General features: G+C 38.0%; 1 protein-coding gene across 1 annotated transcript in view; it reads right to left on the bottom strand.

Moving 5' to 3' along the window:
- The window catches only part of AIDA (axin interactor, dorsalization associated), a gene marked incomplete at its 3' end in the record, with an annotated part of 64058 nt that overhangs the window by 10799 nt on the left and 32471 nt on the right, over positions 1–20788 (bottom strand). Inside the window, exons 5-6 of the mRNA XM_080698913.1 lie at positions 18989–19052; positions 18646–18752 (exon numbers count right to left, since the gene is read on the bottom strand). Of these exons, the coding sequence (XP_080555039.1) occupies positions 18646–18752; positions 18989–19052 (171 nt within the window). The remainder of the gene's footprint in view (positions 1–18645; positions 18753–18988; positions 19053–20788) is intronic.

The following is a 20788-nucleotide window of genomic DNA, read 5'->3' as shown; positions in this document are numbered from 1 at the left end:
TCTTTATTTTTTGACAGTCTAAAGGTGATTGCTTATCCAATTTTCAAAGTCAGTGGGAGATTCTTTTTTCATGTTATAATGTTTTTCCCAATAAAATATTAAAATTGTTTTTACCTTTGGGTAAATCAGTTCCTCAACATGTCACTGTCTAGACTTTTCCATGGAAATGACAGGGACAATATTTCCTTCTTCTTTACATTTATTTGGGGGGGGGGCCTGAGACAATATAGTAAGAATTAATGTAACTATTAAATGTATTTCTAACACTGTAATATGGAGGCAGTGATTTCAAGTCCAAAAGAAATTAATTTCTTCTCTAATTAAAGGTAGAGTATAATCCCAGGTTTGTGGCTAGCCTCGGCTACTTAGTAAGGTCCTCCACAACTTAATGAGACCCTGTTTCAAAATAAAGAATAAAAATAGGGGTGGGGTATAGCTCAGAGGTAGAATGCCTCTGGGTTCAATCCCCAGCAACACACACACACACACACACACACACACACACACACACACACACACATGGTAGAGTATAAAACATCTCACTCAATGATGAAGTCAGCTGTTACTCAGACCACAGATTATATTGAAAGGTGTCTAATTAAGGTGTTTCACAATGAACTCTAATGTGCTATATCAACGAATGGTCAACTCCTACATACCTGGTGATTCCTATTTCTGGCTAGATTTACTGAGCTCCTTCAGTCAGTCTGTGTGTGTGTGTGTGTGTGTGTGTGTGTGTGTGTGTGTCTGTCTGTCTGTCTCTCTCTCTCTCTTGTATTACTAGGGATGGAACCCAGGGGCTTTCTACCTCTGGGCTATATTCCCAAACCTATTTTATATATGGAAACAGGAAACAGTGTCTCACTAAGTTGCTGAGCCTGGCTTCAAACCTCTGCAATCCCCCTGTCTCCCCCTTCCAAGTACTAGAATTATAAGTATGCACCACACCCAGCCTCTTTCTCATCTTTCTCATCATACTGTGCAAATTTCTGGCCATAATAATGTACTTTTGACTTTATATTGCTTGCTGACTTTCAGATAAGCATCCTAAAGATGGATGTGAATAGCTATTCGTTTTTGTATTGTTTTGTATTGTTGCACAATAGATCTTTGTTGAAGAAATATTTTATTATATAATTGAACTTTCCAGTTGTAGAGGTTATTATACTATAGTAAACATGTGGCTAGAATATATACATCAATGCATGAAGAAATAATAAAAGATAAAATACTAAAATAACTACCAGAACCTCCATAGCTCCAAGGTGAGAAAAACAGCATATTTGTGTACCATGGATAAAATCATATGATAGCATATTAAAAGAAAGATCTTTCTTTTTTTATTTTTATGTACATGTCTGATAGTGGGAAATTCAACCCAGGGGCATTCTACCTCTGAGTTATACCCCCAGCCCTATTTTATTTCTTATTTTGGAACAGTGTCTCACTAAGTTGCAGAGGGCCTTGCTAAGATGCTGAGGCTGGTCTTGAGCCTGTAATCCTCCTGTCTCAGTCTCCCAAGTACTGGGAATACAAATGTGCACCACCCTGGCTAAATCGAAGATTCTAAATGAATAATTAACGTATTCAAAATATAAAGTAATGTGAGAGCAAGCCATTACATTCATAAAACTTAAAAGACTATAACTGGGGTAAGCAAAGAAATAATATTACCTAATCCAGTATAAACTATGCTTTCCCAAATATATCACTTGCTATCATATCTAGAGCAAGGATCAGAAATAATAATTTTCCATGTAGAAGAGCTGCATAAATAAGAAATACCCAATATTCACAAGCATATGTGATATGCCAGACACTATGTTAATATCCTCTATATATTAATTCATCAAATCCTAAAAATAGGTGCTGTTAATTTCAGAGGTGAAAAGGGAGGCATAGAAAATTATGGGTAAGTAACTTATCCATAATTACACATCAGTTTGGCTTCAGAGTTCACACTTTTAACCAGCATGCCCCATGAGCCATCTTTTAATCATTCATAAAGCCTAAAAGTCAACTGTAGAACTCCCCATCTCAAAGTTGTTAACATAATCACACCTGCAAAGTCCCTTTTACATGTAACATAACATAGTTATAGGTTCCAAAGACTAAGATGTGGACATCTTTGTGAGGTCTCTATTTCTGTCTCATGCTCTTAAATATAAGACTCTATATAGCTATAGCAGTCTATGCCACAATTTCTCAGATTCTGTGGAATGTCACTGATGGCCCTGAGTTGTCACGAGGAGCTCCATGCAAGACAGCAATTAAGAAAATATTAGCCGGGCGTGGTGGCGCATGCTTGTAATCCCCGTGCTTGGGAGGCAGAAACAGGAGGATTGCGCAGGTTTGAAGCCAGCTGCGCTGGTTTAATAGACCCTGTTTCCAAATAAAAAAGTATAAAAATAGGTCTGGGAGTGTAGCTCGGAGGTAGAAGGGTTTCCAAGAACCACAATACCACACACAAAAAAAGAAAAAATATTAATGCCATTTGAACTTGGTGCAGTGAGCAAAGTGTGTTCACAGGGATAAGAGACTGAGCAGCCCTGACAGCAACATGATTCACACAGCAGTGAGCAGCAGGACATGTTCATTTGGGTGGGCTCATTTTTTTTTTTAGTGCAAGATACAGGCAACCACTGGTAGTTGGTGAGCTCTATATTATACAGAGAACAGGCTAATGATTTTTTCTGATTTATTTACCCAAACCTTCTCTTATACACCACCATTCAGAGCAAGCATGCTCCAGTAGTGTCAGGGAGAGCTGGAGAAAGTTCAACTCAGTGTGATTTCTGATGAAAAGATATATAACTGGGAGAGGAAGATTCTGAGCCTAAGCCTACAAAGTCTGGTAAGGTAATGACAATGGACTATAAGGTTTAGGTTCTGAAGCTTACTCCAACAGGAGAAACAAAAAAGTCTATCTTGATAATGGAAACTATTTATTACTAGGTTGTCTCTAGGCTGAAAACCCACGTTGCTCTATTCTATCATACTTTGAGGAAAACAATTTATGAAGGCAGCTTTGGCTAATGGCTAAATTTGTTCTACAAAGACAAGTTCATTAAAAATGTTTTTAAAACCATGTAAAAGTATCTAATCTAGCAACAATGAAGCTCTCAACCAAGTATGTTACAGCCACTGCCACCATGGGGAGGCCTCTGCCTAGCATCCGAGTCTTCAGAACACCACCACACGTCCAGCAAGTAGTGCCATTCTCCCTCCTGCAGCTGGTAGAGAACAGTAGAGGAGCATTGGTAGCTCCCCATCTGTTATCTATAACTTCACTAAGAGGTTAAGAAAAATGAAGATCCGAGCAATTAGTTTCACACTCAATAGTTCTCTCCGTAGCCAGTGATGATGAAAAAACATCCAAGGAATAAAGAGGCTGGAGAGATGTGAAACAGACATCAGAGGAGCCATTTAAGACCTGTCTTTAGCCGGGCGTGGTGGCACATGCTTGTAATCCCCGCGCTTGGGAGGCAGAGACAGGAGGATCATGCAGGTTCGAAGCCACGCGCTGGCTTAGGAGACCCTGTTTCCAAATAAAAATGTAAAAAATAGGTCTGGGAGTGTAGCCCGGAGGTAGAAGGGCTTCCAGGAACCCCAGTACCACCAAAAAAATAAAAAATAAAAATAAAAAAAAGATAAGAACTGTCTTTCTTTATTTTTGCTTTTTTTTTAAAATCACTTTTGTGCCAGGCATGGTCGTGCATGCTTGTAATCACAGCATTTGGGAGGCTGACACAGGAGGATCACAGATTTCAAGATCAGCCTCAGATACTTAGCGAGACTCTGAGCAACCAGCAAGACCTTGTTTCAAAATAAAAACTAAAAAGGGATGGGAGTACAGGCTGGAGGTAGAATGCTCTGGGGTCAATCTCCAATACATGGAAAAAAAAATCACTGTTGTCTACAGCACACATCATACCATAAAGAAGACTTTTTCTTGTAGTTGAAAATTGGAAATGATATGATCTTTGTTACAAAGCAGTAGTATATCACTGCCTAGATCAGAACATAAAAGAGGCAATGACTTCTTTTTTCACTTTTTAAATAACTTTATTATAAAACAATTCCTACTATGCTTTTTTTTTTTTTCTACCAAATGGAAACTACTATCTAAAGTGATGGGATAAGCCCAGCACTTGAGAGGCCGATACAGTAGAATCGTGGTTCACGGACAGCCTCAGCTACTACTTAATGAGGCCCTTTGCAACTCAGTGAGACCCTGTTTCAAAATAAAGAATAAAAAATAGGGCTGGGGTGTAGCTTGGGGGTAGAATGCCCCTGGGTTCCAACCCCAGTACTACCAAAACATAACCTGATATTATGTGGACCATATTAAAAATGGCATACATTCAGACAGTGCTTGGTGCTGCCTGCCCTGGTTTCCCCTTTTACCCCCTCTCAATAATGAGTGTACAGGTTGACCATGCAACATTCACACCACTTTTACACATATTCGAATGTAGCTCCTCCATTAATCAACCTCAGACTTCTTCCTCTCCTACCCTTCCATTCTAGCTTTGCTGAGGTTTCCCCTCCATTATCTGGAGCCCCCAAAAGAGGCAATGACTTCTTAGAAAATTACCAAAGATTATATCTTTTGAAAAGACTGTGATCTACGTTTGCTTATTAAATAATTTCATTTGTTTGATTGTTATATGATATTGTACACATGATTGTCACAGGCATGTGCATTGCAAAGAGAAGTGAGTTGGTTCTTAATTTCCAATAGTGTTTTATAAATTAAATGTCAAAAACAAGAGTACTTTTTTACTCATACTTTTAGGATAAAATTTAACTGGGTATTCAAAATGTAGAATAAGCACCAAAATCTATATCTGGCTATATCTATGTGTTTATTTTTTTAATGTGCCTTTATTGGCTCATTATAGCCTTACATTATAATGTAAATCATATGACAGTGACATACATAACCAATTTTTCCATTTTATGGAATAAATTCTTTTTGGAGTACAAGGGATTGAACCTAGGGGCATTCTATCTCCAAGCTATACCCCCAGTCCCATTTTTTTATTCCTTACTTTGAAACAAGGTCTCATGAAGTTGTGGTGGGCCTCACTAAATAGCTGAGACTTGCCATGAACGTGTGATCCTCCTGTCTCAGCCTCCCAAATACTGGGATTAAAAGCATGCACCACCTCACCCAGTGTAAATTTTCAAAATAGTTTTTTATGGTCCTCTGGATTTGCTCATTGTCTGTGGTGATGTCTCCTTTTTCATTTCTGATTTTAATACCTTTAGTTAATTCTCTCTTCCTTTTGGTTAGATTGGCTAGGGATCTGACAATCTTGTTATTCTTTTCAAAGAACCAGCTTTTTGTTTTGTTGATGCTTTCTATTGATTTTGTTGTTCTCTATTTCATTGATTTCTGCTCTGCTTTTAATTATCTCCTGCTTTCTACTGGATTGGGGATTAGGCTGTTCCTGTTTTTCTAAGTCTTTGAGGTGTGTCATTAGATTGTTTATTTGGTAACTGTTATTCTCATGTGTACACTCAGTGCTATAACTTTTCCTCTTAACACCACCTTCAAACGGTCCCAGAGATTTTTTACATGGTATCTTTATTTTCATTCAATTCTAGGAATTTTTTATTTCTCCCCTTGCTTCTTCTCTGATCTAGTCCTCATTCAAGAGTATATAATTCAATCTTCATGTATATATGTAATTATTTTGGTCTTTGTGTTCATTTCTTTCATTCTGTTGTGATCTGAAATGCAGGGGATTATATTACATTTTTAAAATATGCTGGTACTTACTTTGTTCCCTGGATGTGATCTATTTTGGGGAAGGTTCTGGGAACAGGTGGTTAGAATGCATATTCAGCTGCTGTTGGATGCAAAATTCTGTGCATGTCTATTAGGTCCATTTAGTTTATAGTGTTTTTTAGGTATGAAGAGTCTTTGTTCATCTTTTGCCTGCAAGATTGATCTAGTGGTGTGAGTGGTTCTGTTGGAGCCTCCTGATATTATTTTATTATTTGAGACCTGATGTCCCAAGAGTTTGTTTTACAAAAGTGGGTGCACCCACATTTGGGACATAAATGTTTACTATCATTATATCTTCTTGTTAGATTGTTCCTTTTATTGCTAAGAAGTGATCCACGCTGTCTCTTCTGATGTGTTTTAAAGTCTACTTTGTTGAATATAAACATTGCTACCCCTGGTTGTTTTCAGTCTGTTTATATGGTATAACTTTTTCCATCCTTTCACCTTTAACATCTGGATATCTTTGGCTGTGAGTTTCTTGCATGCAGCACATAGGTGGATTATGTTTTTTAATCCACATTGCCAGTTTATGTCTTTTAGCTGTGAGAAAAGACCTCTGAAATTCAGTGTTATTAAGATATTTTTGTTTCCTGTCATTCTGAGTTCTATGCTCTGTTTATAGTGTTATTTCTCTTTTACAGTTTCCCATCTGGTGGAGTTCACTCAATTCTGGTTCTGGTATTTGCTTCTTTTTGTTTTATTTCTTTAAGTATTTTCTCTACTGTAGGCTTGGTAGTCAGAAATTGTCTTGGTTTCTGCTAATCTTGAAATGTTTTTATTTCTCCATTGATTTTGAATATTTTTGTTGGATAGAGCAGTCTTAGTTGGAAGATATTTTCTTCCAGGGTCTGAAGTATATCATACCAGCACCTCCTGGCTTTCATGGGCTTAGGTTGAGAAGTCTATAATCATTTTTATTGTTTTGCCCCGGAATGTCACCTGATCTTTTGTTCTTCCTACTTTTAGGGTTCTTTCCTTGGCTTCAATGTTAGTCATTTTTATTATTACATGACATGAAAAAGTTCCTTTTTGATCATGTCTAAGTGATGTTCTGAATATCTCCTGTACATGGATGTCCAAGTCTTTTCTATATTTAAGAACCTCTCTAAAATGATTTCTCTGAAGAGGTATATGATACCCTTGGTTTGTGCTTCTAGTCCTTCCTCAAGGCTTTTTATCTGTAAGTTAGGTTAGGCTGTTTCACATTGTCCTATATTTTTTCTTTCTTTCTTTCTTTCTTTTTTTGGTGGTGGTACTGGGGGTGGAACCCAGAGGCTTTCTACCTCTGGGCTATACTCCCAGACATATTTTATACTTTATTTGGAAACGGGGTCTAAGTTGCTGAGAGCCTCACTAAGTAGCTGAGGCTGGCTTTGAACCTGTGCGATTCTCCTATCTCAGCCTCCCAAGCATGGGGATTACAAGCCTGTGCCACCATGCACGGCTTGTCTCATATTTCTTGAATGTACTGTTTTCTCTATATTGTTGATTATATTTTCAGTTTTGAATGAACTGTCTTCCAAGAGTGATATTCTGTTTTCCATATGGTCTAGCTTTCCAGAGGTAGTTTCTACTGCAGTCTTTAATTCATTTATTGACTCCTTCATTTTGCTCAAAGTCTCATTTTGGTTCTGTCATAGGACTTCAATTTTTCTTTTGATATGCTCTTTCATTTCCTGTACATTTTCTTTGAGGTATTTGATCATATTGAGATCAAAATTCAAAATTCCCCTTCTGGCATTTCCCACATATCATTATTGGTGACCTCTCTTGTTGTGGGAATTTATTGTTTCCTCGCTGTTCTTCATTCTCCTATTTTTAGAGTTCTCAGGTTTGTATTTCGGTTTTCTTGGCATCTTCCTTTTTGTGTATGAGTCCTGTATCTTTTGTATCCCTTTATAATAATGTCTATGCTGGGGATATATATTTGCATCTACAAATCTGTCTCATATTAAAAAAAATAGAGTTTGTCCTTTTTAACTAGATAGAGTTTTTAGTGCAGGGAAACAGGAATCTGACTAGCTGCAGGCCACCATGCTCTCCAGGCCCAAACTCAATAGGGCTAGAGACTATTATATTCTGTTAAGAGCCTACAGCATGCAGGTTGGAATTTAATGCCTCACAGATACCACAGGTACTATGCTGATTGTGAGCCCATGAAACTCTGCAGAGTACTGACCTTGGCCTCTATGACCAATGGGCCTAAGCTCAGCAGGGCGAGAGACCGCCATGTTCTGAGCTTGTGGCCTGGCTCACCGACCTTTGATGACCCAGGAAGAACACTGCTTACCAGCTGGTTACGATAACGTGGAAAACTGTCAGTCACTGGCATGCATACATGCCAAGCATAAACTCTGCTGGGAGAGTATTGAGTTCCCAGCCTGTAGCTGTGCTCACATGAGCCCCTGCCAGCCCCTGAACTCCCTGATTTCAAGGCCTATGTTCTGGCAGGGAGAGACTGTACAATTCTAAGCTTGGGGCTTGGGTGGCTCAGTGACTTAGCTCCAGGGACACCACTGCTCCTCTGGCAGCTGCAATCATGTCTTGTTTGCCTTTGGCATTGCTTCTTGTATGGCCCAAATATGGCCAGGTAGAAAAGCTTTCCAAGCCTACAACTCCGTAGGTTAGATTATTCCACCCCACAGACACCATGACTGGCTGTCCTGTGGTGATCACTGCAGACCCAGTAAGAATAAAGTGAACTCTGAGTGTAGGTTCCTCCCACCAAATGTCCATAGGAGCTATCTGCTAATTCTCATTTCTGCTGTGTGTCTGACTATAGCCCCCACTCCCACCTCCTCAGGTATGATTTGCAAAGACATAGACCATTTATTGCCACACAAATTCCTGTGGCTGCACAGGGCAGTCTCCTTCTGGGATGGCTGGTTAACTCACAGTCTTGCCAAGTGCGCTTGTGTCCCTGCCGGCAGAGAAGAATTCAGCTGCAGCTAAAGGATCTGGATGGGCCATCTGGGTAGTCAGGTCTTTGTCAAGCATGGAGAGAAAGTGGAATGCTTTTGACAATGGTCTGTAGTCTCTAGTGTCATAGGATTCTGCTGCTTCTTCGCTGGATTCTCTGGAAGCCCTTGTTGCTTTAGATTTGTCAAACTTTTATTAAATTTAGATATCTGGCACTATCAATTCAGATTCTGTAACCCCAATTTTTTTGGTGCATATTTCTTTGTGATACCAAAATGCAATAAAAAGGATATATATGATAATACTTTGTATTATTTTTAGATAATTTTTAACATTTAAAGAGAGTAAAATTATTCAAACTAGTCATATTTGGTAGATGGTAAGTAACATGAAATGTCTAGCAAGTTGAAAATCTAGCAATAGGAAATTTTTGCAATTTGAATTACATATAGATAAAACACAGCTAGGTGTGGTGGCGTAAGCTTGTAATCCCAGGACCTGGGAGGCTGATACAGGAAGATCACAGGTTTGCAACCAGCCTCATCTACTCGGAGAGGCCCTCCACAACTTAGTGAGACCCTGTTTCAAAGTAAAAAATTACAAAACAGAGGAGGTCTGGGGTTTAGCTCAAAGGTAGAATGTCCCTGGATTCAATCCCAGTACAGGAAAAAAACGACAAAAGACTATAGAGATAGCATTATCTCTCTGAATTGCTAAATTCAACTAAAAGATATAAACTATATAAAAATATAAAATCTACACAAAGGAGCTGGACATGGAGGCATGTGCCTATAATCCCTGTGTTTGGGAAGATGAAAAAAAAAATCACAGGTTAGAGGCCAGCTTCAGCAACTTAGCAAGACTCTCAGCAATTTAACAAGGCCCTGATTCAAAATAATAAAATAGCCGGGAGTGGTGGTGCATGCTTGTAATCCCTGTGCTTGGGAGGCGGAGATAGGAGGATTGCGCAGGTTCAAAGCCAGCCTCACTGGCTTAAGAGACCCTGTTTCTAAATAAAAATATAAAATAGGTCTGGGAGTGTAGCCTGGAGGTAGAAGGGTTCCATCCCCAGTACCACACACACACAAAAAAATAATAATAATAAAATAAAATAGGGCTGAGGAATAGCTTGGAGATAGACTCCACAGTACAAAACAAACAAGGAAAAGAAGAAGAAAATACATATACAATTCTTTTAGCCAGCAACTAATTAGCAATTGAAAAACTGCTCTAATCCTTCAAGAGAAAAAATTTAAAATTATAAACCGTCTAAATCATTTTAAATTATTTTAAAAGTTTGAAGCTGGGCATGGGGATGGCATACCTGTAATCCTAGTACTTGGGAGGCTAAAACGGGAGGATAGCAGGTTCAAAGGCATCTTTAGTAACGTGGTAAGGACCTCAGCAACTTAGTGAGACTCTGTTGCAAAATAAAAAATAAAATAAGAATCTGGACATGGTGGCACACGCTTGTAATCCCAGCATTTGGGAGGCTGAGACAGGAGGGTTGCTGTTTGTGGACAGCCTCAGCTACTTAGTGATGCCCTTTGCAACTCAATGAGACCCTGTTTCAAAATAAAGAATAAAAAATAGGGGGGACTTCCCACTCGGGACCCCCTCCCCTTTTGGGGAGCTGTTCTCTCTCTCACAGGTCGTGTTGGCACTGAGAGAAGGCAGAGTGCATCTGAGGGCACATGGCTCGGGCGACTCTCGAGTAGTGACCTGAAGGTCTCTGCTGGACATCATGGCTGACCAGGCCCCTAGGGGTGACCTGTACCTCTTTTCTGGCAGATCGCGTGGACTCTGGGAGAAAGTAGTTTGCAACTGATGGGCACTTGGCTCGGGCGACACTCGGGTAGTGACCCTGAAGGCAGCTACTGGACCCCGGAGTTCCGACCGCCCCTATGGGGTGTTCGGCCACTTTTCTCTATTCCCTTCTGGCAGATTGCGTGGACTCCGGAAGAAAGCAGCCTGCACCTGAAGGAAATTCGGCTTGGGCTACTCTCAAGTATTGTCCTGAAGGCAGCTGCTGGACCCAGAGTTCCAGCCCCTTTGGGGTGTTCAGCCACCCTTGCCCCATTCCCTGCTGCTTCCAATAAACCTTTTTACTCCCCTTCAAAAAAAAAAAATAGGTGTGGGGGTGTAGCTCGGAGGTAGAATCCCCCTGGGTTCCAACCCCAGTACTGCAAAAAAAAAAAAAAAAAAAAGGCTGAAAGTGTAGCTCACAGGCTCACAGGTAGAATGCCTCAGGGTTCAATCCCCAGTAACAAAGAAACAACAAAAATTTCAAAAAAATTCTAGGGGCCATTATCATTTAAATAATAATGGATTTAGGTCTGTTGAATGAAAATTATATTTGATTAAATTTGTTTGTAAGGATGTTATGTAAGTATATTGTCTCTTATTTTATTTTACTGACTGCTACTAGAAATATATATTGTCTATTTTTAGAAATGTGTGACTCAGATCACAGCTGAATAAGTTCTCCCATATTACATTTGGGAGGGGGAATTTAATAAAGACATTCACAAAGCCTGGGGAGTCAGTGGGCATGTTTTCATATAGAGATGCTAGTTAACAAACAAGGACAGGGGTATGGGTTCAAAGGTGAGAATGCCAGATGCTACTGAGAGCTTACTAGATGAACTGCTATAGAAGGAAGCCTACTTAACAGATATTTCCTACTGACCAATTTCTGCAAAGCTCTGAAGAAAAACCTCTTGACTTCAAGTGAAATGATTCATAGATTTAAAAAAAAATTATAAGAGAAAATCTTGAGTTCCCCAAACTGATTAGGCTTGAGAATGATACAGAATCCATTACTTTAAAACTACTGAAAACCAGATCGGAGAACTACAGAACACAACCAATGATATTTTCATTTCCTTTCAACATAAATATATGCCTGGGTAAGGAATTCTTGCTCCAATAATTCTGCTCAGTCTGAGACCTTGAGACTTTGAAAGAAGAGAAAGTACTCTGGGAACTGTAGTCTAAATGTACATGTTAGTGATATTCACTAATCAGCTCCTAGATATCTTTTGCATTTCCTTGAAAGAATGCTCTAATAATGATGGAAGAGCAGTAAAAAATTTTCTACTTCTTACATGTGTTTATAAAATTCTTATAGAAAACAATGTCTTAGATTTCATTTTGATTTGTTTGTGTGTGTGCAGTACTAGTAATTGAACCCAGCAAGTGCTCTACCACTGAACTACATCCCACCTCTTTTTATTTATTTTATTTTTTTGAAACAGTTTCACTAAGTTATCCAGATTGGTCTAGAACTTGAGATCTTCCTGCTTTATTTAGCTTCCCAAGAAGCTGGAATTATAGGTATATGACACTATACTTAGCTAGCTAAATTTTAATTCATATCACTTTATCATTTTAGTAGATTTACTATTCAATACTGTAAATGAATTCTCAGGTTATGATTAATTACTCGTCTTTAAAATTATATTTATTTATTTATTTATTTATTTTTGTGTGTGGTACTGGGGGTGGAACCCAGAGGCTTTCTACCTCCAGGCTATGCTCCCAGACCTATTATATATATATATATATATATTTTTTTTTTTTTTTTTTTTTTTTTTTGGTGGTACTGGGGTTCCTGAAAGCCCTTCTACCTCCGGGCTACACTCCCAGACCTATTTTTTTATATTTTAAGATAGGGTCTCGTAAACCAGCGCGGCTGGCTTCGAACCTGCTCGATCCTCCTGTCTCCGCCTCCCAAGCGCGGGGATTACAAGCGTGCGCCACCACGCCCGGCCCTATTTTATATTTTATTTGGAAACAAGGTCTCACTAAGTTGCTGAGAGCCTCACTAAGTAGCTGAGGCTGGCTTCAAACCTGTGCAATCCTCCTGTCTCAATCTCCCAAGCACGGGGATTACAAGTGTGCGCCACCACACCTGGCAAATTATATCTATTTAAATAAAATCTACCAGCCAGGTATGGTGACGCACGCTTGTAATCCAGCACTTGGGAGGCGGGGACAGGAGGATTGCGAAGGTTCGAAGCCAGCCTCTCTGGCTTAAGAGACCCTGTTTCCAAATAAAATTTAAAAGAGGTCTGGGAGTGTAGCCCAGAGGTAGAAGGGTTCCATCCCCAGTACCACCAAAAATAAATAAATTAAATAAAGTAAATAAATAAATAAATAAATACATAAAATCTACCAAGAGACTCCATTTAGAAAAGTTTAAGTCGCTTACATAACAGAAAGTATTCTTTTTGCTTTACAAGCCATAAAGGTTTTGGAAAAGAGATTAATATCAAGGAAGGTAAACTAAGTTTAACGACTTTAACTTTATTCTTTTCAAAAAAGGTTGGATAAAAATTAATTTTTAGTTTTAAATGGGAACTACTCTTGGTCATATCATATTCACATATTATACCTCATCTTATAACTTTACAGTGATTATGGTTACCATATGTTTTTGCCAAAACTCATATACTTGGGAGACTGAGACAGGAGGATCACAGGTTCAAGGTCAGCACCAGCAACTTAGCAAGACCCTCAGTAACTCAGTGAGATCCTGTTTCAAAATAAAACATGAAATAGGGCTAGGGGTATAGCTCAGAGGTAGAATGCCTGGGCTCAACCCCCAGTACAATCAATGAATCAATCAATCAATCAATCAATAAGATGGCTTCATATGTGTGATATCTTAATAAACCTGATTTAAAAGGTCACAACAAACTTAAAATCATGTAAACTACATAATAATGGTAATTTAAAAAAGTTAAATTTTATGCTGGGCGTGGTGGCGCACGCTTGTAATCCCTGCGCTTGGGAGGCGGAGACAGGAGGATCGCGCAGGTTCGAAGCCAGCCGCGCGCTGGCTTAGGAGACCCTGTTTCCAAAATGAAAATGTAAAAATAGGTCTGGGAGTGTAGCCCCGAGGTAGAAGGGCTTCCAGGAACCCCAGTAACACACACAAAAAAACAAAAGTTAAATTTTTAGATTCATCCTGCCATAATGCATACTCAATAGCCTAGTCATCATTGACATACTGTGTCCAAATGGTAAGAAAATAAATTATTTCCTGCTCTACAATTAAGTTAAAGGTTAAATATCTTCTTGCTATTTCAATGACATTTTCAATTAATATAATTTTATAAGTTATTTTTCAATAGCACAGTCCCTGTACAATATGAACCCAAACCAAATATAGCCAATTAAATAACATGTCTTTTTTCTTACTTTCAGGAAAAAGAAGAAAAATTCTCAGGGAATAGAAGGCTCCAGTGAGCTTTCTGTATCTCTGAAATGAAATATCAAGCTGCTGTAACAGAATACAAAAATTATTCACTTTGGGCTTAATCTCTCAGAAAAAATTGATTTAATTTACAGAAGTTCTAATTCTGCAACCCAAACCCCAGAAATACCTTAATCTATTTCATAACCTACATCATCTGTTTCAAAGATCTTCTTGCTCCTGAAGTATAGCAAGTGAGCACACCACTGAATCAGATATTGCAGAATTAGAAGCCACTTACAGTTGAGGTTTGAAAAGGGAATAAAAATTACCAAAAAATTTAGCAAATTTAGCATATTCTATTTACCTCTCCGTCTCAGGAATCTTGAAATTCCCTACAAATATGACAAAGGCAAGAAAAATATATAGCTCTCTCTTCAGAAAGCCAAATAGATTGGAAATAATGCTCTTTTACCACAGAAACATTATTAACAATGAAAGTTACCATCTATAATGCTTGTAATTCTTCCAATAAACCTATGTTGTATGTACTATTATCCTCACTTAGAAATGATGATGGTGAAAGTAAAGCATACTGCTATAACTAAAGAGATGAAAAGTATTGTACCAAATACTTTATATGTGGTAGTTTATTCAATTTTGATAGTAACCCTATGAGTTAGCCACTATATCATTTTATTAATAAACAGGGGCAGAGCCATTCAACTCAATCTGCTCCCATGGTTTTGTACACAAAAGCACAGGTCCATGATTAACCAAGCCTATATTGTTTATACTTCAAATGCCTTCTTCCAAGGAATATTAAAATTACTGGATGATTCAGTTAATTATGAGTTATCTAGAAGATAAACACATTATATTTAGCTATACTGTAGAATGAATCAAAATATTGCAACATATTGCTGTATTTTGTAAACTAGTTTGCCAGGAATAAAAACTGTACATTATATAGTAATAGAACAAAGTAAGATAGCAACGGGAAGAGGCCAAAAAATGTACACGGGGTGCTAGGGTATATTTAGAGAGGAAAGATACTCATCAAGGTCTTCCATAAATAAAAAAAAAGCTTGTATATTCTTTATTTACTTCAAACAAGATGAGGGCAACTGTTCAGTATGTGTTACCTCTGGGTATAGTTTTAACAACCAGGACTTGATTATTAAAGAAGGATTTAATGATAATATACAGAAAAGAAAACACCTGAGGCCTGAGAAGGTTATTCCAGAAAACCTGCTAACAAGGTTGGCCTGTGGATGTGATCTAGGAACTTGGATTTGAGGATTCCCATTAATCCCAGGAGTTACTATGCCTAAACTGTTTATGCAAACAATATGGTTTGTGATGAATACCTGTTTGTTTCTGGAGTCAGGAATTTTGGCACATGGTAGGCAGAGGTTGCCCAAGTGAAGATTAGTCCCCAATAAAAGCCTTGTGCACTGAATCTCTAATTAGCTTCCCCAATAGACATTCACATTCACATCCATCCTCACAACTAGGATGTTAGGGGATTTAAGTCAGTATAACCTGTGTGATTCTGCTGGGAGTGGACACTTGGAAGCTTGTACCCGGTTTCCTACAGATTTCACCCATGTGATTTTTCCTTTGCTCATTTTGTTCTTATTCTGTTGTAACTCATAGCTGTGAGTACAATTATATGCTGAGCCCTGTGAGTCCTCCTAGTGAATCTCTAAACATGTGGGTGGTTTGAAAAATCCTGACATGGAGACTTCCAGAAAGACTGCGACGGAGAAAAATGGGGCTTATGAGCCCTGCTAACAACCAATCTCTATTACCACAAAATCGGTGCCTTGAATAGCCAGAAAACACCATCAGTAGAGAAACAAAAAATGTAATTACAAGGGACAGAGAAAAAGAGGGCTGGAAAAACGAGACACCAGAAAGAAACCAGACTGCAGTGCTGCGGCTGGAGCTGCGGCACGAAGCGGCAGGCGCCATCTTCCCTGCAGCACCAGGCCCCAGAGAGGAGGGGGACTCAGAACGGAGCTCAGAGCCACAGAGGAGATACGCCGGCCTCATGCCCGAGGACGCGGCAGCAGTGCCTTACTACGGGCGGCAGCGGCGAGCTCAGCGGACGCTCCGACCAAAGCACTCAACAGCCCACCAGGCTCCAGAGAGGAGTGGCAGACAGCGAGCCAAGTTGAGCCTCTGAGGATCAGCTGGGAGGAATTCAGCAGATTTCTCGGCGCAGGGAACATCTAAAGCTCCCAGGGGCTGGGCTCAGCACACCCTGCAGGGACTCAGAGCGGAGCTCAAAACCAGAGAAGAAATACACCAGCCTCACAGCCGAGGGCGTGGCAGCGGCGCCATATTGCCACCGGCGGCAGCAGCAGCGAATTTACCAAGTCCACTCCAGCTTCATCTGCGCACTCAACAACAGTGAGTATCCAGAGCACCTTAAGTAAAGACGTAGTGACCCAAGGGAAGAACTCAGAGAAGGCACAAACTTCCTAAATCATGGGAAAGAGGAATAACAATGGAGCAATGAATGCCCACAACCCCACAACATCAGAACCCGATAAAACAGAAATTCAGAGATTTCTAGAAGATCAAATCAGGAAAATAACTGTAGAAATAATAGAGGTGTTTCGAAAAGAATTCAGAGAGAGCCAAAAAGAGATAAAGGATGCAATTAATGAAGTAAAGGCCTCAATTCAAAGTACAAGCAACCGACTAGACCACATGGAGAATAGAATCTTGCTCTTAGAAGAAGATCATTTAAAAAATGAACGCATAGTTTCTAATTTAGAAAAAAAAAATCCAACAGCAGGAATCTGACATTGAAGAAATATGGGCCCATTTTAAGAGAGCTAACCTAAGAATAATTGGAATAGAGGAGGGAAAATAAGGTGAAACCAAAGGGATCAGTAATATCTTCAAAGAAGTAATAGCGGAAAATTTTCCAAACAGAGCAAGAGGTCGATACACAGGTCCAGGAAACTTATAGAACTCCCTTTAGACAGGATCGGAGAAGAGGATCCCCACGCCACATAATTGTCAAAATGACCAATGTGGAAGCCAAGCAGAGAATTTTAAAGACAACAAAAACAAAGGGCCAAGTGACATTCAGTGGCAAACCAATTAGAATCACTCCAGACTTCCCAAACCAAGTCATGAGAGCCAGAAGGGCTTGGAGTAACATATTCCAAACTCTAAAAGAAAACAACTTCCAGCCAAAAATTTCCTACCCAGCAAAACTTTCTATCAAATTAGATGGGGAAATAAGAAGCTTCCATGAAAAGCAGAAACTGAAGGAATTTATGTCTTCAAAACCAGCACTAGAGAAAATACTCAAAGAGATTAACTACAAAGAAGAAATAGGTAACACACACCAGAACCAGAGAAACAAGGTTTTCCATCCAACAGACAACTAAGATTGGTTATCTGTGGAGATTCATTATTTATGTTAGTCTTTTACCTATCTCTAAATTGTTTGTTTGCTTTTATTGTTGCTAATTCTTAGGATATCTAGTTGGAATACTAATATACCTTCAGATATAGCATTTGGAAATTTTTTATCCCATTCTATCAGTAATTTTTAACTCTGTTTACATTGTCTTTGGATATACAATATGTTTTTATTTTCTAGGGAGTTTGTTTACCCTTCTGTTGCCTGTGCCATTGAAATCATATCCAAGAAATCACTGCCAATTTCAAAGTTGTGAGGTTTTATGACCCAGATTTTCTTCTAAAAGTTTATAGTCTTAAGATTTATATTTAGGTCTTTTATCTATTTTGAGTTAATATTTGTATATGGTGTTAGGTAAGGTAATATTTGTATATGGTGTTAGGTAAGGGTCCAATTTTATTCTTTTTCATGTAATTATTATTTTTCAACAATATTTAGTTAAAAGATTAGTATTTCCTTCACCAAATGTTCGTGGAAACCTTGTCAAAAATAACTTGACAATATATGGAAGAATTTATCTCTAGGCTTTTATTTAACTCCAATGGTTTATATTATCTGCCTTTATAACAGTACTACACTGTTTCAATTATTGTAGCTTTATAACATTTGAAATCAGAAAATATACATCTTCTAACTTTGTTCTTTTTTGAGATCTTTTTGGGTATCTAGAGTCAATATTCCATATTAGGATAGATTTTTTGTGAAAAATAAATAAATAAATAAATAAATAAATAAATAAATAAATAAAGGATAGTTTCACCTTAAAAAAGAAAAAGAAAGAAATATTCTCTGGTAAGAAAGAAAGCAAAAAGAAATGTTGAAATGTTATCTTTAAGTCATCAAAAGCTTGGTATCAGACAAATGAAACTGTTATGTGAGATTATCAACGTTAATATTGGATAAAATGCTATAATACTAGATGTCAACCACTAAGCCAAGCATGGGAAGGAGGGATAGGGAGGGAACGGGGTGGAGATCAGGTAGGGGCTAACTGGGTGATGTGTGCATGTATGTCTACAAAAGTATTATTTTTATCCCATTATGATGTATGAATACAGTGTACCAATAAAAAATTTAAAAAAAGAAAAATCCTGACATAATCAATAAAAGATTTTCTCACTATATTTAGAAAATAACTCTGGCTGACAGCATGACCATGAAAATTTGCTACGATTGGCATAGACTCCAGAAAGGTTTTATTCTCCTTTAGCAAGTACCAAAAATTTCCAAACACCTTGACCTCAAACTAAATAATGCATATTTTGTATAAGTGATACCCACCAGGAATTCTAGCAGGGAAAGAATCAAGAGCTCCTGCTCCAGCACCACCCTCTTCTTCATCTTCTTCAAATTCCAAATTCTCTTCTTCACCAGGTGCTAAAATTCTTCTACATGAAAAAGTACAGAAAAAATAGTGAGCTACAACATTTAATATATTAGCAAAGCCTTATTCAATTCCCAAATAGAATTGTTTACAGAGGTTGATATATTGCTATCAATGATACCATTGCTACTAATGATATCAATGATACCCAGTTTGATTAAAAAAAAACAGAAATATCTAAAAAAAGCATAAAATAGATAATAAAATGAGAAGACAAATATTAGTATTTATTTACTTTACCTTAATGGGACAGGCTGAACATCAAATGGGAATTCTTTATTATATGTAAGAATATTCTTTAGGACTAGAATATAAAGATAAAACACATAAATTTTTCCACAAATTACAATCAAGTATTATGTCTTAAATGGCTAAGTTTTCATCAAGTTTACTAAACACATTAGTATGTATTTTTACATTCCTATAATTTCAGAGCCAGTATACATTGGTTCACTGAAGGTCTTAGCAAAATGAAAATATCCATAGTATAATTCAGGTTCCAGCAATTTCAGAGTACTATAAAATCTCCAAAGAGAGATAAGGTTCAGAGTCTCAGAGCCCTACAGAAAATGAATCCCAAATTAGTTCTCCAAAGTACAAGGTCTTAGGTGATACCAGAGAAAAAGGATACTTATTCCCTGAAGTATTTTCATTAAGACTGATATCAAAGATGACCAACTAGAGCAGAGGTTCCCAAACTTATTGGCTTATTGAACCTTTTCTGAAAAAAATTATTCAGTATCCTTTATTTCTATTCAATGGCCCCCTTTGCACCCAAGACTAGTGTCATCCATCCCTGAATCCAGTTCTCTCCCCTCCCCCACCCAGGAGTAGTATCATTCACTTTGGGAATCTATGAATTACAGAGAGATACATAAACACATCTTATCCTCTATCAAACTGATAAGGTTTATAGAAGCAAGGTTATAATTTACATACCATTTTATGATAAAATTATATGTGTATATATTTACACACATACATACATAATGGGATTTATCCTCAAGAGAAGCCTTCAAACATGACAACCATCTCTTGTCCTCTGGCTGTAGCTCATCTCTATTCTAATAAATACATTCTGGCATGTAAGTTTAGATGGCGATGTTATACAATTTTAACTATATCTAGAGAAGTACTATAAGTATGTAATTTAGTACTTTGTTTCCAGTGTTAAGAGTTCCTAGTAACTCCTGCCAATTACATCAAAGTGAATTCTTAGCATTAAGTGGGCAACTCAGAAGGCTTTCATGTTTTTTACTCAACTTAGCCTTAATTTTGGAGTCCTGCAGTTTAGAGCTAAAAGGAGTGTGACATATTGGCATCTCAAATGAGGAAATTAAAAAGAATACAGGTTTTAATTATATAACTTATTCCAATAGAAGACTTTTTTATTGAGAATGAAGAACAAATGAGAATTTGTTCATTGAGAATGAAGTTGGAGACTTCTATCTAGATTCTCATTAGTTCTTATTTTCTCTCTTTCTCTCCATTTAGCTCTTACCCTCAGCCTTCTCCCCCCATACCTTCTCCAGATATTAGACATTAAATCCAGTACTGTTATATCTCTGAACTATACCCCTAGCCCTATTTTATTTTGAAACAGGGCCTCACTAAATTGTTGAGGTTGGCCTCAAACCTGTGATTTTCCTGTCTTGCTTCCCAAGTGCTGGGATTACGGGTGTGTGCCATTACACCCAGCTCTTCCTGATTTAAAAGAAACAATGCTTACTGAGTGCCTACAATGTTCCAATCACTATTTTAGGTGTTAAAGATATACAGTAATCAAGAACTCATATCTGGAGCTTAGCCCCTACTAAAAAAATCTAAATAATAAATATGCCAACAATGCAAACATAATGTTGTATAAATGGAATAGAGAGAAAATTCAGTGGAAAAACCAAGGTGTACAGGGCGTCTTTCAAACTAAACTGTAAGAAGACATTTGAAGCATGTTTCCTCAGATGAGAGGAAGCATCCACAAGTAGAGCTCTAGGCTAAGGGCTTTCCAGGTACTAGAGAAGAGTCTAGTGCAACATCAAA

This window comes from Muscardinus avellanarius (genome assembly GCF_963383645.1).
Source record: "Muscardinus avellanarius genome assembly, chromosome: 7".
NCBI classification, from domain to species: domain Eukaryota; kingdom Metazoa; phylum Chordata; class Mammalia; order Rodentia; family Gliridae; genus Muscardinus; species Muscardinus avellanarius.
The sequence above is the reverse complement of the archived record's forward strand: the minus strand, read 5'-3'. Positions and strand labels throughout refer to the sequence as shown.